At 44.5% G+C, this 23086-nt stretch overlaps 1 protein-coding gene across 2 annotated transcripts; it reads right to left on the reverse strand.

The window, feature by feature from the left end:
* Positions 1-362: 362 nt before the first annotated feature.
* FOXL3 (forkhead box L3) lies at positions 363-22732 on the reverse strand. Of its 2 annotated transcripts, none has more exons than XM_079953986.1 (4): positions 22696-22732; positions 10599-10727; positions 7773-7941; positions 363-1844 (listed from the first exon to the last, which is right to left on the reverse strand). In XM_079953986.1, the coding sequence occupies exons 2-4, from the start codon at positions 10703-10705 to the stop codon at positions 1368-1370; spliced, it is 753 nt and encodes a 250-aa protein (XP_079810112.1). In that variant the 5' UTR covers positions 10706-10727; positions 22696-22732; the 3' UTR covers positions 363-1367. The 2 variants fall into 2 exon arrangements, with proteins under 2 accessions (XP_079810112.1, XP_079810111.1); XM_079953985.1 differs by lacking the exon at positions 22696-22732 and adding an exon at positions 11002-11234.
* Positions 22733-23086: the final 354 nt, after the last annotated feature.

Consider the following 23086-nt stretch of genomic DNA (forward strand, 5'->3'; position numbering starts at 1 on the left):
TCTCTAAATTATCAGCACTATTTGTTGACAGAGAAATGCTGGGGTGTGTGTGTGTGTGTGTGTGGTCAAACCACTAAATTTATCCAGGGGGTTTTAGAAATTCTGTAATATTTTCTCAGAGGGTAGCACTAGAGCTTTTTTATTCTTTTTGCATAGATTGTTGATGTTGTTTCTACGGCAACTGTGTTGGCGGCCTACCCACCAAATTGCACCATCCACAATACCCCAGACTTAGTGCCGTTCAGAGCATTGTAGGGGTGGGAAGCGGCGGCTGCCACACAAACAAATTGTAAAGAATATTCAGAGAACATTTGGCAAAGTAAGTTTTATTTTCTCCTCAGAAAAATGTTTTCTGAGAAATCTTGGCTCACTTCTGGTATGTGTGTGTTTTCTTCTTGAGCTGATTCTGTGTGATCGCTGCAGGTACAAATACACCTGTATCCACAGTGCTATTTCTCTAGAAAAAGAGGTGCTGGAACTCACCATGAACACCTTCCTAGTGCTCTTAGAATGGCAATGGCGCCCAGCTGAGAGGTGCCAGAGTTTTGGCTGAAAAACCCCCTGCTTCTCTCTCTCTCTCTCTCTCTCTCTGTGTGTGTGTGTGTGTGTGTGTGTGTGGACAGCAACCATAGAACAAAACTGGCCATAGTAATTCCAACATCCTGAAAGAACAGAAATGTGGTGAAGTGTAATCAGATGACCGTGGAAAAGAAAACCTTTATTTTATACTGCCGATTAAGGCTGGCTTCACACTCGGAATCCTTGTGGGGTGAACCCTATCAACCTGACAGCCCCCAATAACTGATTCTTGCCCTGAACCCTTCCTTTAAATATTTCCCTTCAGACCAGAGCTCCAAGCAGTCGGGTCTAGCAATCATTTTAGGGCAGGGCCGCAAAACCTTTGCTCCCCCAGTCAGTGCTGGACTCCAACTCCTATCAGTGCCCAACCAAGGATGGGCCAATGATCAGGGATGATGGGAGTTGTAGTTCATCAACCTCTGGAGGGCCAGAGGTGCTCCCCGCCCATTTTAGTGGCATTGTGGGAAATGAAAATGACAGCTTGACCCAGCTACTTGGTGCTGTTTGGTGTGCTCAGAATAAGCCCAGCTGGGCCCGATAAGGGAGGAAAGGGGCCACCAGATACACTCGATTCAAGCAAGAACTGGCAAGTGCCACAGACCCATAAGCAAGTTCACAAGCAGTAGGATGGTTTAGTGGTAAGTTTCCAACCTCAGAGAAATTCATTTTTGAGATATTGAATAGCCCAATGAAGCATCTAGTCTTCTGTTCCTGAGGACGACTGCAGTGACTGTCGGACAGAAAAAAGTCCCTTGTTCCTTCTCAGTTTGCTTCCCCAGTTTGCAAGCTCACATTGTCCAAAACTGAAGGTTCACCAGCTGCTGAGAATCCAAGAGGTGGTATTTATTATCTTCCGTGTGATACGGAGACCTCAGGACAGGCAGAGGGTCTGGGGAGGAGAGAATGTAATCAATGCTAAATTTAATTTCGGAGTCAGATTTTCCTATGGAGGAGCTGTTTAGACTCTCTCGGCTGGCGGCGGCGTTTGGAAAAAGCTCGCAAGTCTCCAAAGCTTTGGGCTGGGATTGCACTCTCTGACCGGGACAGGAGCTGATTCCAGGGAATCCGGAATCCACCGGGGACAGAGCTTGCAAGCAGTCGCTCCCGCCATTTGGCCGTTTGTCTCTGGGTTCCCTTTTGACGTTCTTCCTCCTCCTCCTTCTCCTGTAGTTCCCGTTTTCAAACAGGTCTAACATAGATTCACATCCCGATGCAAAGCTCCAGTAATTCCCCTTCCCTTTGTCATTGCCTTCTGTCCGGGGAACCTGCAATTCATTGTTTTTAAAATAATAAAGAGAGAGAGAGAGAAAGCATCCATTCTGTCAGTGACTGGGAAATATAAAACCATCTGTCAAGGCTGTCTGGAAACTGCAACCTTTCCCTCATCTCAGACCTTTATCTCCTAATCCAAGAGTGGAAGAGAGTGGGCGGTGGGTACTCAAGTTGAGGGGGAATGCACTCTGCACATGCACAGGAACTCTCTCGGTTTTCTTACTGCTGTTCATTCCAAAGGTCTAAGGTTGATGCACAGTATTCAGAACAGATTGCGGCGCTGAAGCCTGGGTGAAAGCAAAACCCGAATTCGGCATTTGTGTGCGTGTGTGCTACAAACACAGCCGCTTCAACATCTGTGTCCGTTTAAATGCAAGCCTCGTATAAACATATATGACAAACTGTTGAAGACCAGGCTCTCTAATTAGAGAAGTTGTAGGCAAATAGCCCCTTTCATTTGCTATGTACTAGCATACATCAGAAGAAAACAATATCTGCATTTTCTATCCTTCCATCCAGAAGCAGCTAAGAGGGCGAAAGGATATTTTCAATGATCTCCATTTACTTAGAGCTGAGCTTCTCTTTCTCCCTACCAACCTTGGACAGTGGCTTTCAAACTGTGTTCCACAGAGCCTTGTGGTTCCTCCAAAGCTTATCAGGAGTTATGTGAGGAAAATATCCATCATGGTGTATAAGCTTTCCGGAAAGGCGGCTTGCCCTCTATTACTGATCTTGTTGGTGCTGACCTTTGAAGCCCTAAACAGCCTCGGTCCTATATACCTGTATACCTGAAGGAGTGTCTCCACCCCCATCGTTCAGCTGGGGCACTGAGATCCAGCACCGAGGGCCTTCTGGCGGTACCCTCATTGCCAGAAGTGAGGTGACAGGGAACCAGACAGAGGACCTTCTCGGTAGTAGCACCTGCCTTGTGGAATGCCCTCCCATCAAATGCCAAGGAAATGAATAAACAACTATCTGACTTTTAGAAGACATCTGAAGGCAGCCCTGTTTAGGGAAGTTTTTAATATTTAATCCTATATTGTTTTTAACACTCATTTGGGAGCTGCCCAGAGTAGCTGAGGAAACTCAGCCAGATGGGCAGGGTAAAGGTAAAGGGACCCCTGACCATTAGGTCCAGTTGTGACTGACTCTGGGGTTGCGGCACTCATCTCGCTTCATTGGCTGAGGGAGCCGGCATACAGCTTGCGGGTCATGTGGCCAGCATGACTAAGCCACCTCTGGTGAACCAGAGCAGCGCACGGAAACGCTGTTCACCTTCCCGCCGGAGTGGTACCTATTTATCTACTTGCACTTTGACGTGCTTTTGAACTGCTAGGTTGGCAGGAGCAGGGACCAAGCAACGGGAGCTCACCCCATCGTGGGGATTCGAACCGCCGACCTTCTGATCGGCAAGCCCTAGGCTCTGTGGTTTAACCCACAGCGCCACCCGCGTCCCAGATGGGCAGGGTATAAATAATAAATTATTATTATTATTATCTTCCCTGTTCAGCCAGCAGGCTCAATGGTGAGGAATGACAAGAGCTGTAGTTCAAAATATCTGGAGAGTATCTGGTCATATACACATTGGTGCACAGATATTCTGTGTGTGTTTGTGTGCAATGCTTTTGCTATATCATCCCAAGGGTCTGCTCTGCCCTAAGATCCTCCCCTTCTGAATTCTGGATCAATGCAGATAATTTTTTTAAAAAAAATAATTAATTCTGGCTATGATTTGCATCTTTCTCCCCTCTATGTTATGAACCTGCATTGAGAACATACACTCATAAAAGGAGGAATGGACAAATCTGTCAATTTTGGTTCTCCAAGGTTCTCATTTTTCCAATCTTAAATTCAGTTTTCCCTATTTCCACAGGTATTTGTTGCTGCTGATCCTCCTTAAAATTCCTCAGCAACTTCATGCAGATTCTCCTAATAAATACATTTGGTTTTGACTAATATACACATCTTTGCAAGTAACTCTCCCCTAATGTAATGCAATTCTGCATGTTGCATTCATTTATATGCACACTTTGCATTAGTATACACATTTTTGTACAAATAACTTGGCTGAAGAACTGCAGCCCAAAATATGGAGACATGTGAATTTCAAAGGATGGCTGTCTTTTAGGTTGCATTTTGGTGCAAATTAGGTATGTTTGTCTTAAATGGTGCGAATTAGGTATGTTTGTCTTAAATGAGTCAATTTTCTCCCACATCCCTAGATAGCAGCAATCTCCATATGATTGTAGGAACAGTTATATTTAGATATTTTTCCCCCTTGCAAGACCACACGAGTACATCGGTAAAATGCCACACAAAAAGAACCACACCATTGCATGAAGTTTCCTTTTTGTGTTTGCAATGATGCCTGCTTAGACTGTTTATCCAACTAACTCAGCATGGCCTGCACTGACTGGCAGCATCTATCCAAGGGTCCAAAGCACAGATCTTGCCCATCACTTGCTACCTGATCCTTTTCACTGGTGATACAACTGACCTTTTCCATTCAAAGTATGTGCTCCACCATTGAGCTCAGATCCCACTATGTAACATTTGCCTGTTCTCCAGATGACCTTCATGTTCCTGGGTTGCACAGCCATTTAGCATCTCACTCAGCACACCTTCCACCTGCGCATGAGCTGATAAATGTACAGTAGCACTCCTATGCATTATCATCGGAGAGTAGTGGCTGCAACTGAGGACATGATGAAATCATGAGTTAAATGTGTAAACCGCTTAGAGGTTATGGATGATTTAGCGGTATAGAAATCCTGTGAAATATGGGATCTGCAACAAAATGTTGCAGCGTGGAAGGAATCTTGTACAGGAAACTCCATTCCATTCCCCTTCCCACTTGGCCTTCAATCATCGCACCCAAGAGTCAGCCAGCATACTATGTCCACTGAGCATGTTCAGTACTCACTCGGTTGTTGGAGGGTCCAGCTGAAGTTTTCCCCTCCAAATACCCTCGGGGGGGGGGGTAATGGTGGTGGCATTTTAGCTCCATAAGCAACAGCCCATGGATGTTTCTCCACTAAGGACATTGCCCCACTAACCTCCATCTATTCTCAGTCAGCTCTCACCAGCCTGCCTTTCTGCTTACAAGAAGTCCAGGAATTGACACTGCCTGTCCACTTCCTCTTCCTCATAGTCTTTGTTGCCCTTTGCAGAACCCAGCAGGGAGGAGGATGGGGCAAACTGAGAATTAATGGGCAATTCCTGATATTGGCTCTGGCGCCACCTACTGTTGGGCTCCCTGCCTTCCACCCAACCAGTCACCATAGTTGCCAACCATCACCAGCCACAGCACTCGCAACCTGGACTTCAGAAACAGAGGGGATATTTTTGCCCATGCAGCTGCACCTCGAGAATGCTTGGACCACAGCTCTATAGTAGAGAGCACACCTTTCATATGCAAAATCCCAGGTCAGATCTTTGGCACCTGCAGTCAAAAGGACCAGCTAAGCTCCCTGTCTGTGACCCCGGAGAGCCGCTCTCATCTAGAGAAGACAATTCAGGCCTCGATGGACAAACAGCCTCACCCATCATAATAGAGCAGCCTTTCTCAACCTATGGGTCCCCAGATGTTATTGGACTACAACTCCCATCATCCCTAGCTAGCAAGGCCAGAGCCCAGGGATGATGGGAGTTGTAGTCCAACAACATCTTGGGACCCACAGGTTGAGAACCGCTGTAATAGAGCTTTCTTCGTTTCCTATAGTGCTATGCTGAAAACCTATTCCTGTCTTTGTCTCCCTGTTCCTTGCTGGTCATTCTCCATAAATAAGTTGCTTTTTTAAAAATTATCCAAAAGGAGAGCACATTCTGGTGAGACTTCCCTGGGTCAGATGTGCATGTGCTTCTTCTGCTTTCAAGATGACCCAGGGCATTTCTGAGTTTCATTTCCTTCGTTCTACAAATCGCCTGCAAACTACAGGTCTCCTGGGTGCCCATGCTTCAATGAAAGTTTGAAGGAAGACGTCAGATCAGGAAGCACAGGCAGCCAAGGAGGTTGCAAAGAGTTGGAGTTATGTTTCTTGGAAAGAACACCCTCAGCCACCTCACAATGCCAAAGGAAGCTCAAAACTCCACACCCACCAAAACCCTAAAGCATGGGTAGGCAAACTAAGGCCCGGGGGCCAGATCCGGCCCAATTGGCTTCTAAATCTGGCCGGCGGACAGTCCAGGAATCAATGTGTTTTTACATGAATAGAATGTGTCCTTTTATTTAAAATGCATCTCTGGGTTATTTGTGGGGCACAGAAATTCGTTCATTATTTTTTTTCCAAAATATAATCTGCCCTCCCTGCCAAGGTCTGAGGGACAGTGAACCAGCCCCCTGCTGAAAAAGTTTGCTGACCCCTGCCCTAAAGCATCTCTCAAGGGTCCAGAGATGGAGACATGCAAATGGAGTATAAACCAAGCCTTATGAAGAATGGTTGAGGGATCTGGGCATGTTCAGCCTGGAGAAGAGAGAGGAATATGATAGCCGTCTTCAGATACCTGAAGGGCTGTCACATAGAAGGTGGAACAAGCTTGTTTTCTAATCACTCAAGAAGGTAGAACCCGAACAAATGAATTCCAATTGCAAGTAAGGAGATTTTGGCTAAACATTAGGGAGAACTTCCTGACGGAAAGGGCTGTTTGACAGTGGAGTGGACTACCTCAGAAGGAGGTAGACTTTTTTCCCATTTTTCAGCAGAGGTTGGATAACCATCTGTCAGATGTACTTTAACTGTAATTCGTACATTGGCCTAGATGACCCTTGAGGTACCTTCCAACTCTAAAATCCTATGAATCTGTGATTATAATAACAAGGAAATTCTTGCTGAATCAGGCTAATGGCTCTAGTCCTAGTATACTTGAAGGAGTGTCTCCACCCCCATCGTTCTGTCTGGACACTGAGATCCAGCTCTGAAGGTCTTCTGGCGGTTCCCTTGTGAGGTTACAGGGGACCAGGCAGAGGGCCTTCTCGGTAGTTGCACCTGCCCTATGGAACGCCCTCCCATCAGATGTCAAGGAAATAAATAACTATCTGACTTTCAGAAGGCACCTGAAGGCAGACCTGTTTAGGGAAGGTTATATGTTTGATGTTTTATCGTGTTTTTAATACTCTGTTGGGAGTTGCCCAGAGTGGCTGGGGAAACCCAGCCAGATGGGCAGGGTTATAAATAATAAATGACAGTATTATTATTATTCTCACAGTGGCCCTTTTAAAAGTGTTATGGATGGAGGGATTATTGGGTTGTCTTTATTCTTATTTTTATTGTGTATTTTGTGTTGTTTATATTGTACAGTCATACCTCGGGTTGCAGACCTTCAGGTTGTGCGTTTTCGGGTTGCGCACCACACTGAACCCGATAGTACCAGAATGGGTTACTTCCAGGTCTCGGCGCTCGCGCATGCACAGAAGCACTAAATCGCGCTTTGCGCATACGCAGAAATGCCGAATTGCAACCCATGTGTGTGCAGATGTGCCACTGTGGGTTGCGAATGCTGTGGGTTGCGAACGTGCCTCCCGCACGGATCACGTTCGCAACCTGAGGTTCCACTATTAATTTATGTTGTGAACTGCCCTGAGATCTATGAGTATAGGGCAGTATACAAATTTAATATAATGACGACGACGATGATTTGTGCATGAGAAGCCTGAAAGCAGGATGTGAGCGCAACAGAGCTCTTCCAGTTTGTGATTTGCAGCAACTGGCGCTGAGAGGCTTAATGAAAGCCTCCTTTCACAGGGGAGAAATCAAGAGCCAGTTTTCAGCACAGCGCTGGTTCCCTATGGCCACAGCTGAGCTGATTCTACAGCCAGATGTGCACAGCATCCTCTTGCAAATAAGGCTCCCCACCGAGCAGCTTGCAGAACCCAAGACTCCCTTTCCAGGTTGTGGACTGCTGCTGTGGTTTGTTGGTCCTACCTTGACAAAGCAGCTGTTGAGGGAGAGGTTGTGGCGGATGGAGTTCTGCCAGGCTCGCTGGTTTGTCCTGTAGTAAGGGAATTTCTTCATGATGAAGTCGTAAATGCCAGAAAGAGTCACTTTGTTGGAGGGGCTCTGCTGAATGGCCATTGCAATTAAAGCGATGTAGCTGCAACATGAAACAAAAGAAAACGAATCGCAATACCGTCCTGTATAGAAAGGTGTCAATGCTATGGGCATAGAGACTCTGGAAGCAACATCACATAAGATTCAATCTAACTCCAAGGCTGCGATCCTAAACAATACACATTCAGGAATAAGCCCCGCTGAATATGGCAAGGACTTTGTTCCAAATAGACAAGCATAGGATTGTTAGTTGCCATGATTTCCCACTGACATCAACGGGACTTCAATTAAGTCAGGACTAACTATGCAGAGAGGTCCCATTGAAACCAAAATAACAACAATGGGACCAACGTAACAATGAGACCCAACACCCAATAACTAATACGCTTCCTCGGAAGTGCCTTTGTTTTCAGTAGGACTACAGCTTTAGCCTTAGTCAGGATCCAGCCCTAGATATCTTTAATGCATAATGCTGGTCTAAGTTCTCAAATCATTGCTGCAGTAATGTATGATGATGATGATGACGATGATGACCTGTATTATTTATTTATTTCTCATCTTTCCTTCAGGGAACCCAGGTGAACATTCATAATTCTCTACCCCACCACTTTTCGCAGCGCAACAACCCTATGAGGTAGGATAGGATCAGAGACAGAGAGGCAGAGTGTGTTTCTTGCCCAAGATCACCTAGTGACCTCTATGACTCAGTGGGGATTTGAATCAGCCTTGGTCCAGCGCTCAGATTGCTATACCACACTGTCTCCCATATTACCAGTGGAGACTGAGAGATAGAAGCTTGAGTGTGGTAACTGAACTGGAAGCTTTCCCGCTCATCGCTCAGGCTCTTAACATTTGCACTGCACAGCTCCATCCATTGGACAGCGCTGCTCTTGAGATGCCCACTTTCTTTGGATAATCTCTTGAGAGAGTTGTTTGAAGCACTGGGCTCCATGAGTGGGGTCAGTGGGTATTAGGTTGTATTCAACACTAGCTCTACACATAGGAGACCCATTGAAGTTAACTACCTTTTGTCATAAGGTCCCAGGGTGAGTTGCAACAAGAAGAGGGTAAGTTGGAAAAACTTCCAAGTCATCGACAAACAAAGTCCACATGCTGGAATTTGAGTCCAAATCTCACTTTAGCTCTCAAATCAAGTCACATCCTCCCACTGAGAACACCTGGGTGTTTATGACTCAGGAAAGTTGATTGCGGAAAGCACAAAATGTTTCTTTAAAAAGAGATCCTGAAAGTAGGATTTGCGCCTAGTAGAGATGTCCTGGATTCTCCTTCAGCCCTTGTCTACAGCAATGACTGGCCCGTTATTGCATGAGAAGTAGCAGGACTGCTGCTAACTGCCCATTTTAAGTATAAGGAAAATACTTAAGGATTCTTCCAGTTGCACAGTGAGAAATGCAATCTCTCTGTTTTGGCAACTGTTTTTCCATTCCACTCAAGTGAAAGAGCTTTGATTTAAAACACACAAACACACAGCACCACCAAAAAGCATGTCCAGGCACGTTTTGCAACTTTTTTGAAAAACCAACAACAACAGAAGTTTCTCAGCACTGAAATTCCTGTGAATTGTGGCAGACGGTTGCACTTCATATCAAAGGATCACTTTGCAATTCGGTTCTGTCCAGGTCGACTTGGATGTGGCATGAGTTCCAGGGGGCTCAGGTGACAATTCTACACATGTTTACCTGGGAGTAAGCCCCACAGAACTTAATGGGGCTTGCCTATGAGTAGACATGCATTGGATGCCCAGTTATTCCCATACAACTGTGCATAGTGAAACAGGAAGTATTTCTCTTTGTGATCTTTGGGAAGTGCAACTTAATGTAAATAGTGGATTAATCGACTCATGCTTTGGTTGATGAATCTTTAGCAGTGGATCTGAGAGTTAAGGACATACTCTATTTTTTAAGGTGTGGTGTTAATGCAATAGAGAATAAAGAAGAAATGGTTAAAGACAATCTTCTCTTTTAATAATGAGTGCTAAGTTTTTGCTCAGTAACAAGAAGCGTCCTTCAATCTCTCAAAAAAAGAACCTAGATTTTTTTTGTAATATGCACATTTGATTAGCTACTTAGTAAGTCAAAATCCAGCCGTTTTGAAAGATTTAGAAGTGACTAATCAGACTTGCTTGAGAGACTCAGATCCTGAGTATCTCACTTATATCCTTGCCTAAAGTGGTTAATTTAACACCTTATGCATTTAAGACATATTCGTTAGATTGTTGCAGAGAATGGGGAGGGGGGTTGGAGATTGATCAGAGGACAGCAATCCCTATCAGTTACATCAATTCTAAAACTTAAATAAGGCTACATTTTTTGGGGGAAATACTTATGACACTGTACACATTTTATCCGCCAAACAACCCTCTGCAGTAGGCAAGTCTGATCAGACTGAGGCCACCCAAGCAAACCTTTTTTTGCCACTTCAGTCTGGAGCCCCCCTGGTTGAAATCCCAAACTCAACCTGGCTCCTATTTTTAAAATAATGTGAGCAGTTGAAATGCATAAAAACAAGTCATTAAAAAAACAACAACCCCAAAATCATTGCAACCCCATATCCATTTTATTTTGTTTTTGTTTCCCCACACCTGGATGAGTGTTGCAAAGAATCACAGAGGAATTCACCAGCAACTGACAATATGGAGAGAGAGAGAGAGAGAAAGAGAGTTGGAAAAGTTAAGCTTACCTGTATGCTGGTCTGGTGAACCTTTTCTCTTCATCAGAGCTGCAGGTTGGGTAATCATCCCCATCGTAATTAAAGCAATTATAGGGGTACTGGGTGTTATCAAACATATTCCTTGTCCTCTTTTGGCTTCTGTGAAGTAGGAGAGAAAGAGAGAAAGAGAGAGAGAGGTGGAAGAATGATGCTTCTCTGTTTCTTCTCTCCTCCTTCTTTTCCTTTGCTTCCACCCTCCCTCCTCTCTCTCTCTCTCTTTCTCCCCCCCCCACCCCCTTTTAATCCACACAGTGGCAATTTTTGTTGTTGCAGCCTTGGAGTCCCCAAACAACCCTTTCTGAATATCCTCAGTGGGCTCGTTCTCCCTTCCCCCTGCTCTCGCTGGAGGAAAATGAAAAAGGCAGCGACTAACCGATTCAAGTGTGGTAAAGGTCTCTCCTGAACCTTTGAACTTGGGTGTATGCAACAGCCAGTAGCTATGCAATCCTGGCTTCCTGGGTGGTCTCCCGCTGGCAGGATGGGCACCAGCCTCCCGCTTGCCAACGACATACACAATGTGGCCAAATTAAATAGCCCAACTGGCTTCATAACTCTTTCTTGTAAACAAGGCTCCAGAGTTCCTTCTCTTCCTTGGTGTTTAAGACAAATAAAGGAGACATAGGACAGTCCCAATTACTCTGGGTTGTTGTGTTTTTTCTTTTCCAAAATCCACCCCTCATTGAGTCATAAATAAAACCCCCTTGAGAGGACATGACAAACTGCCCATCCTGGTGTTTTGCTTTGTTTTGTTTTTTTAAACTGCCCCCCCCCCCCACAACGGGCGTAAATTCTGTTTCCACAACTGGGGAGGGGGGTGGGAATACACACAAATGTGTGTGTCTCTGTGTGTGTCAAAGAGGACAGAACAGAAGGACTGGTGGGGGGGGGGGAACTACTGTCAAGTAGGAAAGTAAAAGGAAAATAGCTGTAGGCAGGATAGCTGCCTGTGTGGGCTTTGATCTGTAGGATGAATTAGACTAATAACTCTCTGTGTTGGCATCCAGTCCTGTAACAATTTGATAGTCTCTCTCTCTCTCTCTCTCTCTCTCTCTCTCTCTCTCTCTCCTTTACCCCTCCTTCTCTTCCAACATGTGTTGTAAAACTAAAGGCAAATCATTCAACGGTTTCATTATGGGAAAGGAGGGGGTTCCCTGAAAGGTGTGCACGCTACATGATAATTAAATTATTTGAAGACAGCCACTTCCCCCAGGAAGCCAGTTACTCTGAGGAGAAGAGGAGCCAATGCAAATCGGTGGCTTGTTTTGGAAGAGGGTTGGCTGGATTGGAAAACGGTGGGAAAGGCGGGAACAAAGGAAGTTGGATCACTGGTCCACCAATGAAATATTCTCTACATCAGGGTAGGGAATCTCAGGTCCAGGGGTCAAATATGACCCTTGGTGCTTTTCCAACCAGCCCTTAGGATGTTTCCCTCGCCAAGAACGGCATTGCAATTGTACAACTTGGAGGTTATCAGAACATGTATAGCTCCGTGTGTGGTGCTGATAACGCCAAGGTTGCAAGTTAGGTCCCCATATGGAACAGCTGCATATTCCTGCATTCCACAGGGTTGGACTAGATCAGTGATGGCCAAACTTGGCCCTCCAGCTGTTTGGGGACTACAATTCCCATCATCCCTGACTACTGGTTCTGTTAGCTAGGGATGATGGGAGTTGTAGTCCCAAAACTGCTGGAGGGCCATGTTTGGCCATCACTGGACTAAATGATCCTCTGGGTCCCTCCCAATGCTCTGATTCTATGATTTTATGGACAACTATGGTCAGACTATCCTGGTGGAATAGAAATGTTTTCAGCAGACATTTCAAGGTTGAAATAGAAAGTACCTGCTTCATTTCTACGTGTGCACATTTTTGCAAGCAGTTTCCCCAAATATAATGGATTTCTGAATGTTATCTTCACTCACAATTTCATTTTTATGCACACTTTCTCCTAATAAACTCATTTTTGTAAAGACTGTTTCGTTGGCGACTTGCATTGCAAAATTCAGATGAGTGCAAATTTCAAAGGCTAGCTATGCTTCGGTTTACATGGTAGTTTAGGATGTGCAAATTTGGTAGATTTGGCTTTAAACAAGACCTGAATTGAATTTCACCTCAATTTCTAATTTCCCCATACCCCACCTCACCATCCCACTATATATAAGGGCCTGGTGACTTCTGTTTCAGTGTATCTGAAGAAGTGTGCAGGCACACAAAAGCTTATACCCAGAACAAACTTCGTTGGTCTCTAAGGTGCTACTGGACAATTTTTTAATTTTTAATTTATTTCGAGTGCATCAGACCGACACGGCTACCTACCTAAATCTAGAATCCTAGTACTGAGTTAATCTTAGCTTTGGCTTACCATGATGTGTGTGAACCAAGCCTCTCTGTGTGTAAATCAGGGCTAAACAACATAGTGCCATCCAGGTGTTGATGGACTGCAACTGTCATTATCCCTGACCATTGGCCATGCCGGCTGGGAATGATGGGAGTTGACATCAATAATAATAATAATAATAATAATAATAATAATAATAATAATAAATTATTTATACCCTTCCCATCTGGCTGGGTTTCCCCAGCCACTCTGGGTGAAGAACAATTTCTGGAGGGCCAACAATTTCTGGAGGGCCACAGGTCCCCCACCCCTCCTATGTAGCACTCTTTCTTAACAACTTCATGTGTTCTTATTCCATACACTCTGGAGGCAGACAACAGGGTGGTTTGAGATGGTGAGGAATTTGAATCAGTTTGCATTTAAAGGCAAATCTACCAATTACACACTTTTACGAGCAGAAGCTCAGTGATCATCCAAAATTCGCACTTCTCCAAATTTTGCGATGCAGTTCTCCAGCCAAGCCAAATGTCTATGTTATGGTGAAAAGTGTCTATAAAAATGCATCTATCTTAGGAAGGGGAAAAAGAAGGAAACACCAAAACATGATATTAAAGGAGAATGTTTTGGAAAAAAATATGCTTATTAGACTAAATGCATAGGGAAGATGGGTTGATCAGAAGCAATTTGCACTAAACTCCTGATGGATTCTCACGAGGACTTTTTTAAAGAAAAGAAAAAGGAAGAAAAATCACAAAACTGAAGGGAAATGTGGGGAACTGAATTTTAGGCTGGAAAAATGAGAAACGGGGAGAAACTGAAGCAGACAGATTCTCTCATCCCTGGTTTCAGATTGCCCTATATTGTGTCCACGGAGGCACAGCAAAGAGTGCAGGAATTTGTGGCACATCTTATGCCTTGAGCATCTCTACACCAAGCATAGAAAGCCGTGTCCCCATTGCTTCCATTTCAGAAGTTCAGGGATGGAGTGCAGAACCTTTCGTTGCCAAGACAGCACCATCCATGTGCAAGATGAAGGCATCGTCAGGCTCAAGAGAACCCCAAGGCTCTCAGAAGTGCTAAAAATCTTTGAAACTAGAACCTTAAGGAGTGTGTGCTTGGAGGGGAAGAGACTCAAAAAGAGCCAAATGGGAACTGAGCATGCTCAGCAGCCGCAGAATGCTAATTAACTATTAGGGAAGGGAAGGGAACAGTGCCGGATTTAAGTATAGTGGTACCTGGAAGTCCGTTCTTAACCTGAAACTGTTCTTAACCTGAAGCACCACTTTAGCTAATGGGGCCTCCCGCGGCCACCGCACCACTAGAGCACGATTTCTGTTCTTATCCTGAAGCAAAGTTCCTAACCCGAGGTACTATTTCTGGATTAGCAGAATCTGTAACCTGAAGCATATGTAACCCGAGGTAGCACTGTATAACCTAAACAAGCTATAGCTTAGGGCCCCACTCTCTTGGGCCCCCCAAAAATATTTAAAGGAAAAAAACCTGGATGTACATTTCCAAAATATAAGATAAAAAACAAATAGAATAAAACCTACATACATCAACAGAGTTTTGTGTTGTGTAGGCTCCTATTTGTTATGTGCAAACAGCTTTAGGTCCATAAATTATCATGCAGCATATATTCAACGCAAAAAAAGCAGTGACAATTTGTTGTTGACAAAGGACAGCTGGACATATTAAGGGCCCCATTACCGTCAGTAGCTTAGGGCCTCATCAAACCTAAATCCGGCCCTGAAAGGAAAGGGAGAAGTCGGTGTGAGGGGTGGTGGAATGGAATATTTTAGAGCATGGCTGGCTGGAACCAACAATGTAGAAAACTGTCTTATACTGAGTCAGGCCATCTTTTCATGTAGCTCAACATTGTCTATGCTAACTAGAAGTGACTGTCGAAGATTTCTGGTGGGGAGCCTCTCCTAGCCGTGCTGTGGATTGAATCTGGGACCTTTTGAGTGTGCGACCAGTGAGCCACAGGTCTCCCACTTCCCTAGTCTCTTGGGACAGAGCGTTCCACCAAGTCGGGGCCAGTACTGAAAAGGCCCTTGCCCTACTTGAGACCAATTTAACCACCTTGTAGCGTGGGACCTCCAAAGTGTTGTTATTTGTCGACCTTAAGGTCCTCTGCGGGCATACTAGGAGAGGCGGTCCCGTAGGTACGAGGGTCCTAGGCTGCATAGGGCTTTAAAGGTCAAAATCAGCACCTTAAACCTGACCCTGTACTCCACCAGGAGCCAGTGCAGCTGGTAAAGCACTGGATGAATGTCATCCCACGACAAGGACCCTGTAAGGAGTCTCGCCGCAGCATTCTGCACCCGCTGGAGTTTCTAGGTCAGCTTCAAGGGCAGCCCCGCGTAGAGTGAGTTACAATAATCAAGCCTGGAATTTTCCCTAAAATGAAATGGGATATGAATGTAAAACTTTCTCACACAACCTACCTATAGGAGTTTCAGGGAGCTGAAAGCATTTTGGTAATATTAGCAACATTTCTGTTTTGCGAGTTGCTCTAACGTGCTAAATTTAACTTACCCTGTTTTGTCTGTCTTGCATTGTTTGGGCGCGTTGTGGTTGTTCTAAAAACGAATGTCAAGCATGGGCCATTGGGTGCATCTTCTTGCAGATTGAAAACAACAACAACAACTAGACAACTGCCCTAGATTACTTGAAGTCAACAAACAAAGTAGGAATTTGGATTCCTGCAGTGAGCAAATAGACACAACAACCGAATTCTGCCAATGTGCTTTTGAAATCCAAATGGCAGTGTATCTTTTGTTTTAAGGCCTTCTGTGCTGCATTTCATCCCTGGCTGACTATTTATGGCCAGTTGATAAATCTCCCCAAAAGAATGTTTACAAAAGAAATATAGGAGGACCTTTAACTGCAATGGCAACATTAGCAGGTGTCCCAATTATTATAGAGGAGTAAAGCTGAGCAATGGTTTTGCCTTAGCATCTGTTTGGCTGCGGTGATTTTACTGGGGAAACTGTAACTCATACCCGGCGTTATCATAAAACCATAATTTTACTGGGCACTTTTTTCACCCCTTCTGGTGTATATTCCCAGAATGTAAAGCTGTAAACTATTTGATTTGGGAGATTAAGCGGATGATTAAAATGCCATGTAAGATTTGCTTTCTGTGAAAAGAGAGAAAGCCAGAGCAAAATAAAACTTTCATATTAAAACCGAGCTGAAATATTATATCATTATGACAATGATTAAAAGAACGTGATGCATGCAGTTGGATCTTTTTATAATTCCAGGGGGGTTATTCCAACCCCCATCCCATAATCGTTAATAAAAGGGAGCAATAATTGTTTACTTTTCTATCCAGTCCAAAGTCTAGGCCTGGGTGCAATGGACAATGGGAATAGGGGAAAGGATATTTTAAAAATTGGAATACCAAGCAAATATTAGAAACATAGAAAATGACAATTGTTAGTATAAAGGTGATTAATGCAGCAAGGTATTTTAGCAACTTTATCAAGTGTTTTGATTTTACAGCATCTACCTGGCCTGTAAAAGGTCCAGGTGCAATCTTTAACATCTCCAGGTATGGCAGGTGGCGCTGCCAGCTCTGGAGAACAGTTGCCAGTCAGTGTTGACAATACTGAGCTAAATGGGCCCATAGTTTTGACTTGGTGGAAGGCAGCTTCTTATATGTCATCTTAAAATAGGCATTCCTTCATATATGAGGTTGAAGGGGAAATTCCTTTCTGCAGTTTTTTGTGCCTTCATTAAAATTACCGTATTTTTCGCTCTATAGGACGCACTGGACCACAGGAGGGGGAGAACAGGGGAAAAAAATTCTCCCCCTCTCTGCTCAGCGCCCCTTCAGCAAAGCGGCAGGAGAAACAGAGCCCCTTCCATTTCTCCTCCCACTTCGCTGAAGGGGCGCTGCGCAGAGAAGGAAAACTGTGCAGCGCCTCTCCAGCGAAGCGAAGCCTGGAGAGCAAGACGGATCGGTATGCACCGACCCCTCTCGCTCTCCAGGCTTCAGGCGGCTATCCGCAAGCCTTCGGAGTTCCTGCTGCACTTCAGGAGCTTCAGGCGGCTTCAGCGAAAGCAATGTGAAGCCTCCGGAGCACGGGGGCAGCTCTCCCTCTGCACTTTGGAGGCTTCGCGTTGCTATCGCTGAAGCCAAGGAGCCTGCATTCGCTCCATAAGATGCACACACATTTCCCCTTAATTTTTGAAGGGGAAAAAGTGTGTCTTATAGAGCGAAAAATACGGTAATGAACATTATTTTTTTAAAGGCAAAGTCTCACCCAGTTAATCAGGGATAACTTTTCAGTTGATTACAAAGGGATTTAGTGTACAGACCTGTGGATCTTCTTATCCAGAAATAATTCCAAGTGTGGAAGTAAGTCTCATTGAACTCTACTTCTGTGACTGCACTGTAAATCAATTAAAGTAACAGATTAATTGATCAGCACCTGCAGCTTTTCACTTAGAAATTCAGAGCAAAGGGCTACAGATGTTTCCCAGGTGACCTCAAATTCTAATTGATTATATTCAGGCTAGTCAAATCATCATCTGTTCTTAGGACAGAAACTCTACAGCAGGCTTCCTCAACCTCGGCCCTCCAGAGGTTTTTGGCCTACAACTCCCATGATCCCTAGCTAGCAGGACCAGTGGTCAGGGATGATGGGAATTGTAGTGTCAAAACATCTGGAGGGCCGAGGTTGAGGAAGCTGCTCTACACCTTTGTGGGGTGCATAAAAGTCAGAAACAGGCAAGGCTTGTCCTGGAATTGAGATAAAGAGAAGGAGAAGGAGAAAGTGGGGGTTTATGTGTGTGTAGGAGGAAGAATTGATGCTTTTGAATTATGGTGCTGGAGGAGACTCTTGAGAGTCCCATGGACTGCAAGAAGATCAAACCTATCCATTCTGAAGGAAATCAGCCCTGAGTGCTCACTGGAAGGACAGATCTTGAAGCTGCGGCTCCAATATTTTGGCCACCTCATGAGAAGAGAAGACTCCCTGGAAAAGACCCTGATGTTGGGAAAGATTGAGGGCACAAGGAGAAGGGGACGACAGAGGACAAGATGGTTGGACAGTGTTCACAAAGCTACCAGCATGAGTTTGACCAAACTGCGGGAGGCAGTGGAAGAAAGGAGTGCCTGGCGTGCTCTGGTCCATGGGGTCACGAAGAGTCGGACACGACAAAATGACTAAACAACAACAAAGGAGGTCCTAGCTTTGAATCCTCTCTTGGCTATGAAGCTCACTGGGTGATCGTGGGCCTGTCCTACCACACCGGGTTGTTGTGAAGATAAAATGTGTGTGTATATATATGAACTATAGATGCTACTTTGAGCTCTTTGGAGAAAAGACAGATTACGAATGTAGTGAAGCTAAGTAGCCAACAGAAGGAAACAATATAAGTAGTCAAGATGCGACTTGCACAATCCAGGGCTCCATCTGCAATGTGCATTTAAAGCAGTATCATACTACTTTAAGCAAGACATGACTTTCCCAGCACTTGGGGAGAGTGCTGGGAATGCTGCCTTACCCTTACAGAGCTACAATTCCCATAAATCACTGGGAAGAGAAATGGATTGATAAACCACATGTTTATTAATATCTGTATGAGCTGCATAGAAATATTTTTTATAAATAAATAAATGGTAACTATGAACTTGAGCCCGAGTTTTGCTTATTTCCTCCTCCCATCCCAATCCATTTTCCTTTTGTGTTGTGCTTTGTTTAGATTGTAAGCCTGAAGGCAGGGACTGCTTCTTCTTCTTTTATTTTTAATGGCTTGTAAGTCACTCAGAGTACATTTTGGGGGGCTGAAGAACATGATAAAAAGATACACCTAAATAAAACCGGGGAGCTACTTAGCTGTCTCCCACAATTGCATATTACAGGGAATGCTGACCTGAACTATTCCACTGGTCTTCACAGCACCGCCTAGCCAATTAAAGGTTTGTTTGGACGAATGCAAGTGTTTACATTCTGACTTAAACACTAACTGTGGACGAAGAACTTGTTCCAGATGTTCACCGCCTTCGTTGGTGCCCAAAATGGCATCAGACAGTTACGCACCAATTTTAATTAAACTGCTTTTTCCGAGAGAACAGATTCGGAAAGAAAATGAACGGCAGCTGTTGAAAGTAGCTGGCTGCTGTATGCAACGAACACTCCCTGCTGCTTGCAAGTGGATAAGGGTGCAAGCAAATCCGTCTAAGGCAGCCTTTCTCAAGCCTGGGTCCCCAGATGTTGTTGGATTACAACTCCCATCATCCCTGACCACTGGTCCTGCTAGCTAGGGATGATGGGATTTGTAGTCCAACATTATCTGGGGGCCCGAGCTTGAGAATATATGGGCATCATATATTTGAAAGCACTATAATACTGCTTTAAGCAGTTATGTCTACCCCCAAAGAATTCTGGGAACTGGAGTTCGTTAAGGGTGCTAAGAGTTGTTAGGAGGGGCCTTTCCCCTTAAGGTAAAGGTAAAGGGACCCCTGACCCTTAGGTCCAGTCGTGACTGACTCTGGGGTTGCGGCGCTCATCTCGCTTTATTGGCCGAGGGAGCCGGCATACAGCTTCCGGGTCATGTGGCCAGCATGACTAAGCTGCTTCTGGAGAACCAGAGCAATGCACGGAAACACCGTTTACCTTCCCGCCGGAGCGGTACCTATTTATCTACTTCCACTTTTGTGCTTTCGAACTGCTAGGTTGGCAGGAGCAGGGACCAAGTAACGGGAGCTCACCCTGTCGCAGGGATTCAAATCGCCGACCTTCTGATCGGCAAGTCCCAGGCTCTGTGGTTTAACCCACAGCGCCACCCTTACATGGCTACAAATTCCCCCTTACATGGCTACAATTTCCAGAGATGTGCAGCTCCCTTCTGGGCAGTTTTCTGAGGATCACATGCAAGTTGTGGGTGGGGCCAGTAGCAAAAGTAGGTGGAGCAATGAATGCAAACTTTGCTTTTCTGCAGAAGAATGGGTTACACACACACACACACACACACACACACACTTCTCTGTCTTCCATCCAGGCAAATATGAAACAATGAGTTCAAAGACACATTCCAGCCAGGCCAAAACAGTCCACAGGTGTGCAAAACCCATACTCTCCAACGTTCCTCAGGTAAAGATTGCGACATTTCTCACCCCCCCCAACTGACCCTCCTCGACCTCCCATGTTTTCTCTCCCCCCCCCCCCCGCATTAGCAAAAGGTCAAGTGCCACCACTTCACCAATGGAACATGACACACACACACCCTCCACCACCCTTTAATCCCAATTTTATTTTGTTTTCTTCTTTGGCAGATTTACAAAAAGCAAAACACGCACCTATAAATAAATTTTAGAAAGGGGCAGGATTAGACACAGACACACAAATTAAATATTAATCAAGACTCGCAATATTTATTTATTTTTTTTTGGGGGGGGGTTCTACAAATTCCCAGGCAGTACCAGATACACCCCACTAGAGCTCAGTAAAAACTGAAAACCATCTAATTTACATGTAAGCTTTGTGCAAGGAAATAAGGACCAGCACTCAATAAATGGGTCGACTGGAGGAACCTTTAAAGACAGGAAAGAACTCTTAGGATCAGATGATTCTCCTTGGCACCATGCCCCCTCCAATGTTGCTCACCAAAAAGTTTGTAAATGCCTAGCCAGTTCTGACTTTAGCTGAGGACAGTCTGTACTGACCCAAGTCACCCTTCCTTGGTTTTACTATAAAGAGCATGAGAAAAGTTCTTTTTAACGAGCCTCATCGTTGATTCTGGGAAGATTGCCTGCTGGTGAAAGTGACAGTTGTGAGGCAAATTTTGCTGCCAGAGTGAAGCCTTGATAGAGCTTATGTCAGGGATTCTGTGTAACATGTCATAGAATCCTAGAATCCTAGAATCATAGAGTTGGAAGAGACCACAAGGGCCATCGAGTCCAACCTCCTGCCAAGCAGGAAACACCATCAGAGCACTCCTGACATATGGTTGTCAAGCCTCTGCTTAAAGACCTCCAAAGAAGGAGACTCCACCACACTCCTTGGCAGCAAATTCCACTGTCGAACAGCTCTTACTGTCAGGAAGTTCTTCCTAATGTTTAGGTGGAATCTTTTTTCTTGTAGTTCACCAAAGACAGACAGTCTCTCCCTTTCATACACCAAGCTCCCCACCTCCTAAATTAGAATCACTACTTGGACTCACACATCTATCATCCTTTACGTCTCCAACCATCTATCACGTTAAAGGGACAGATAACCCTACTGTGAAGACTGGAGCAGATAAGTCTTCTGCTAACACGGTATTTTGGAGCTGGTGTCAATAATTCCTTGAAGGGAAAAATTGCAGCTTCCTCCTCCTATTCATTCATTTCTCCCTCCCTCTCTTCCTCCCTTCCCTCCCACCCTCCCACCTTTTGTTTTATTGTGTGTTCTTCATAAAAATTCCTAGAAACAATGGTTTGTATCCAAACACTAGAAACAATGGTTTGGATCAAACCAACAGTTGGTATCCAAACACTAGAAACAAGAAGAAGAGTTTGGATTTGATATCCCGCCTTTCACTCCCTTTAAGGAGTCTCAAAGCGGCTAACATTCTCCTTTCCCTTCCTCCCCCACAACAAACACTCTGTGAGGTGAGTGGGGCTGAGAGACTTCAAAGAAGTGTGACTGGCCCAAGGTCACCCAGCAGCTGCATGTGGAGGAGCGGAGACGCGAACCCGGTTCCCCAGATTGCGAGACTACCGCTCTTAACCACTACACCACACTGGCTCTCTAATGATTTGTATCAAAATAACAGTTTGTATCCAAATGCTGGAAGGAATGGTTTGTATCCAATGTTATGTCCCATTCCTAGTAGGTGCTAAGTTAGGTCACATCTGTATTATACATTTTAAGCACTCTGATACCACCTTAACAATCATGTCCCCCCCCCCCAAGGAATCCTGGGAAGTGTAGTTTGTTTGTTTATTTATTTGTTTTAGTAAAATGCAAAAATCAATCATAAAACAAAACAATCACAGAAAACAGGTATGAAATATTGAAGGAGATACAAAAAGGGCCTCAGAGACCTCATTAATACATTCCAGACTTTTGGTATAATAGAAATTATATCAGGTCTATAAAAATGAAAACACCATTAACATAGGATGAGTTGCATTTCTAGCAAACCTTAGTTTGCAAAGACTAGTCTGCACATTTTCTATGTTATTGTATTATCCACATCCAGTTATAGCCTAGGGGGTGAGGATTGGTTATGTAGTTTGTTGTTTGTTTGTTTGTTTAATAAGATTTATATATTGCTTGATTACAGAAAAAACCTCAAAGTGGTATACAAAAAAGATAGAACAATAAAATTATCACTAAAAAATTTCACAACTGTAATATAAAACATATGGAAGGTTAAAACTGCAATCAAATAGACTTAAAGAAATTAAAACTTTCTGAACATCTGGGTAGGCTTGTCTAAATAATGTCTTCAGCAGGCGACAAAAGGGTACTGAGAGCAGTTAGGTAAACGAATGCATGTGTATTCATCACTCAAATGCTGATGAATTTTTACAAGGACTTTTTTTCTGCCTGCACATCTCACTACCGGAATACGCCAAAGGTCTATCTGTTCTAGCGAGTAGCTTCCAGCAGTGGCTAACAGGATGCCTCTATCTCACTAGCTGTGCCCACGAAGGTAGACCATAATACACAGGCAGCTTTCCTATCACATGTCTCAGAACTTTTGTCTGTCGACAATTACGTACCTCCCGGTTAGCTACAGAAACAGCCAAGGAAATGCCCAGTTAATCAGGAAATGAAGCATATCTCCTCCTTGAACGCCATGGAATTCAAAGGAGGCGAGGGAGGAAAAAGGGTCTCTGCACTTTGCCTTATCGATACAAAATCTCCATGCTACGAAGGAGCTGCTTTGATTAAAGACATGCCCTTCTGTTTGAAGGCAGGTGTGTCTTGTGATCTAACATGAGTTCTGCAAGATGAAATTACACTCTGCAAGCCTGAAGCTCAACATATGAAGCTAAAAGGAGGTGGGGGGAAATAATCACTCCACATCTGAATTTCCCAGATGCTCTGGGCAGGATTTGGCCCACACAGGCCTTCTTCCCTCCTAGGGTCTCAACTCGGCATTTACAGCCA

This window comes from Podarcis cretensis, assembly GCF_951804945.1.
Source record: "Podarcis cretensis genome assembly, chromosome: 14".
Taxonomy (NCBI): domain Eukaryota; kingdom Metazoa; phylum Chordata; class Lepidosauria; order Squamata; family Lacertidae; genus Podarcis; species Podarcis cretensis.

Bases quoted from the DNA above. Each gene is read 5' to 3' on its own strand.
- FOXL3 (XM_079953985.1), bottom strand. From the start codon at position 11,177: ATGAAGCCAGTTGGGCTATTTAATTTGGCCACATTGTGTATGTCGTTG. The intron at 10,728-11,001 runs GTTAGTCGCTGC...CCTACTTCACAG, and splicing joins CCTTTACCACACTTGAATCG to AAGCCAAAAGAGGACAAGGA. The intron at 7,942-10,598 runs GTAAGCTTAACT...TTCATGTTGCAG, and splicing joins TTCACCAGACCAGCATACAG to CTACATCGCTTTAATTGCAA.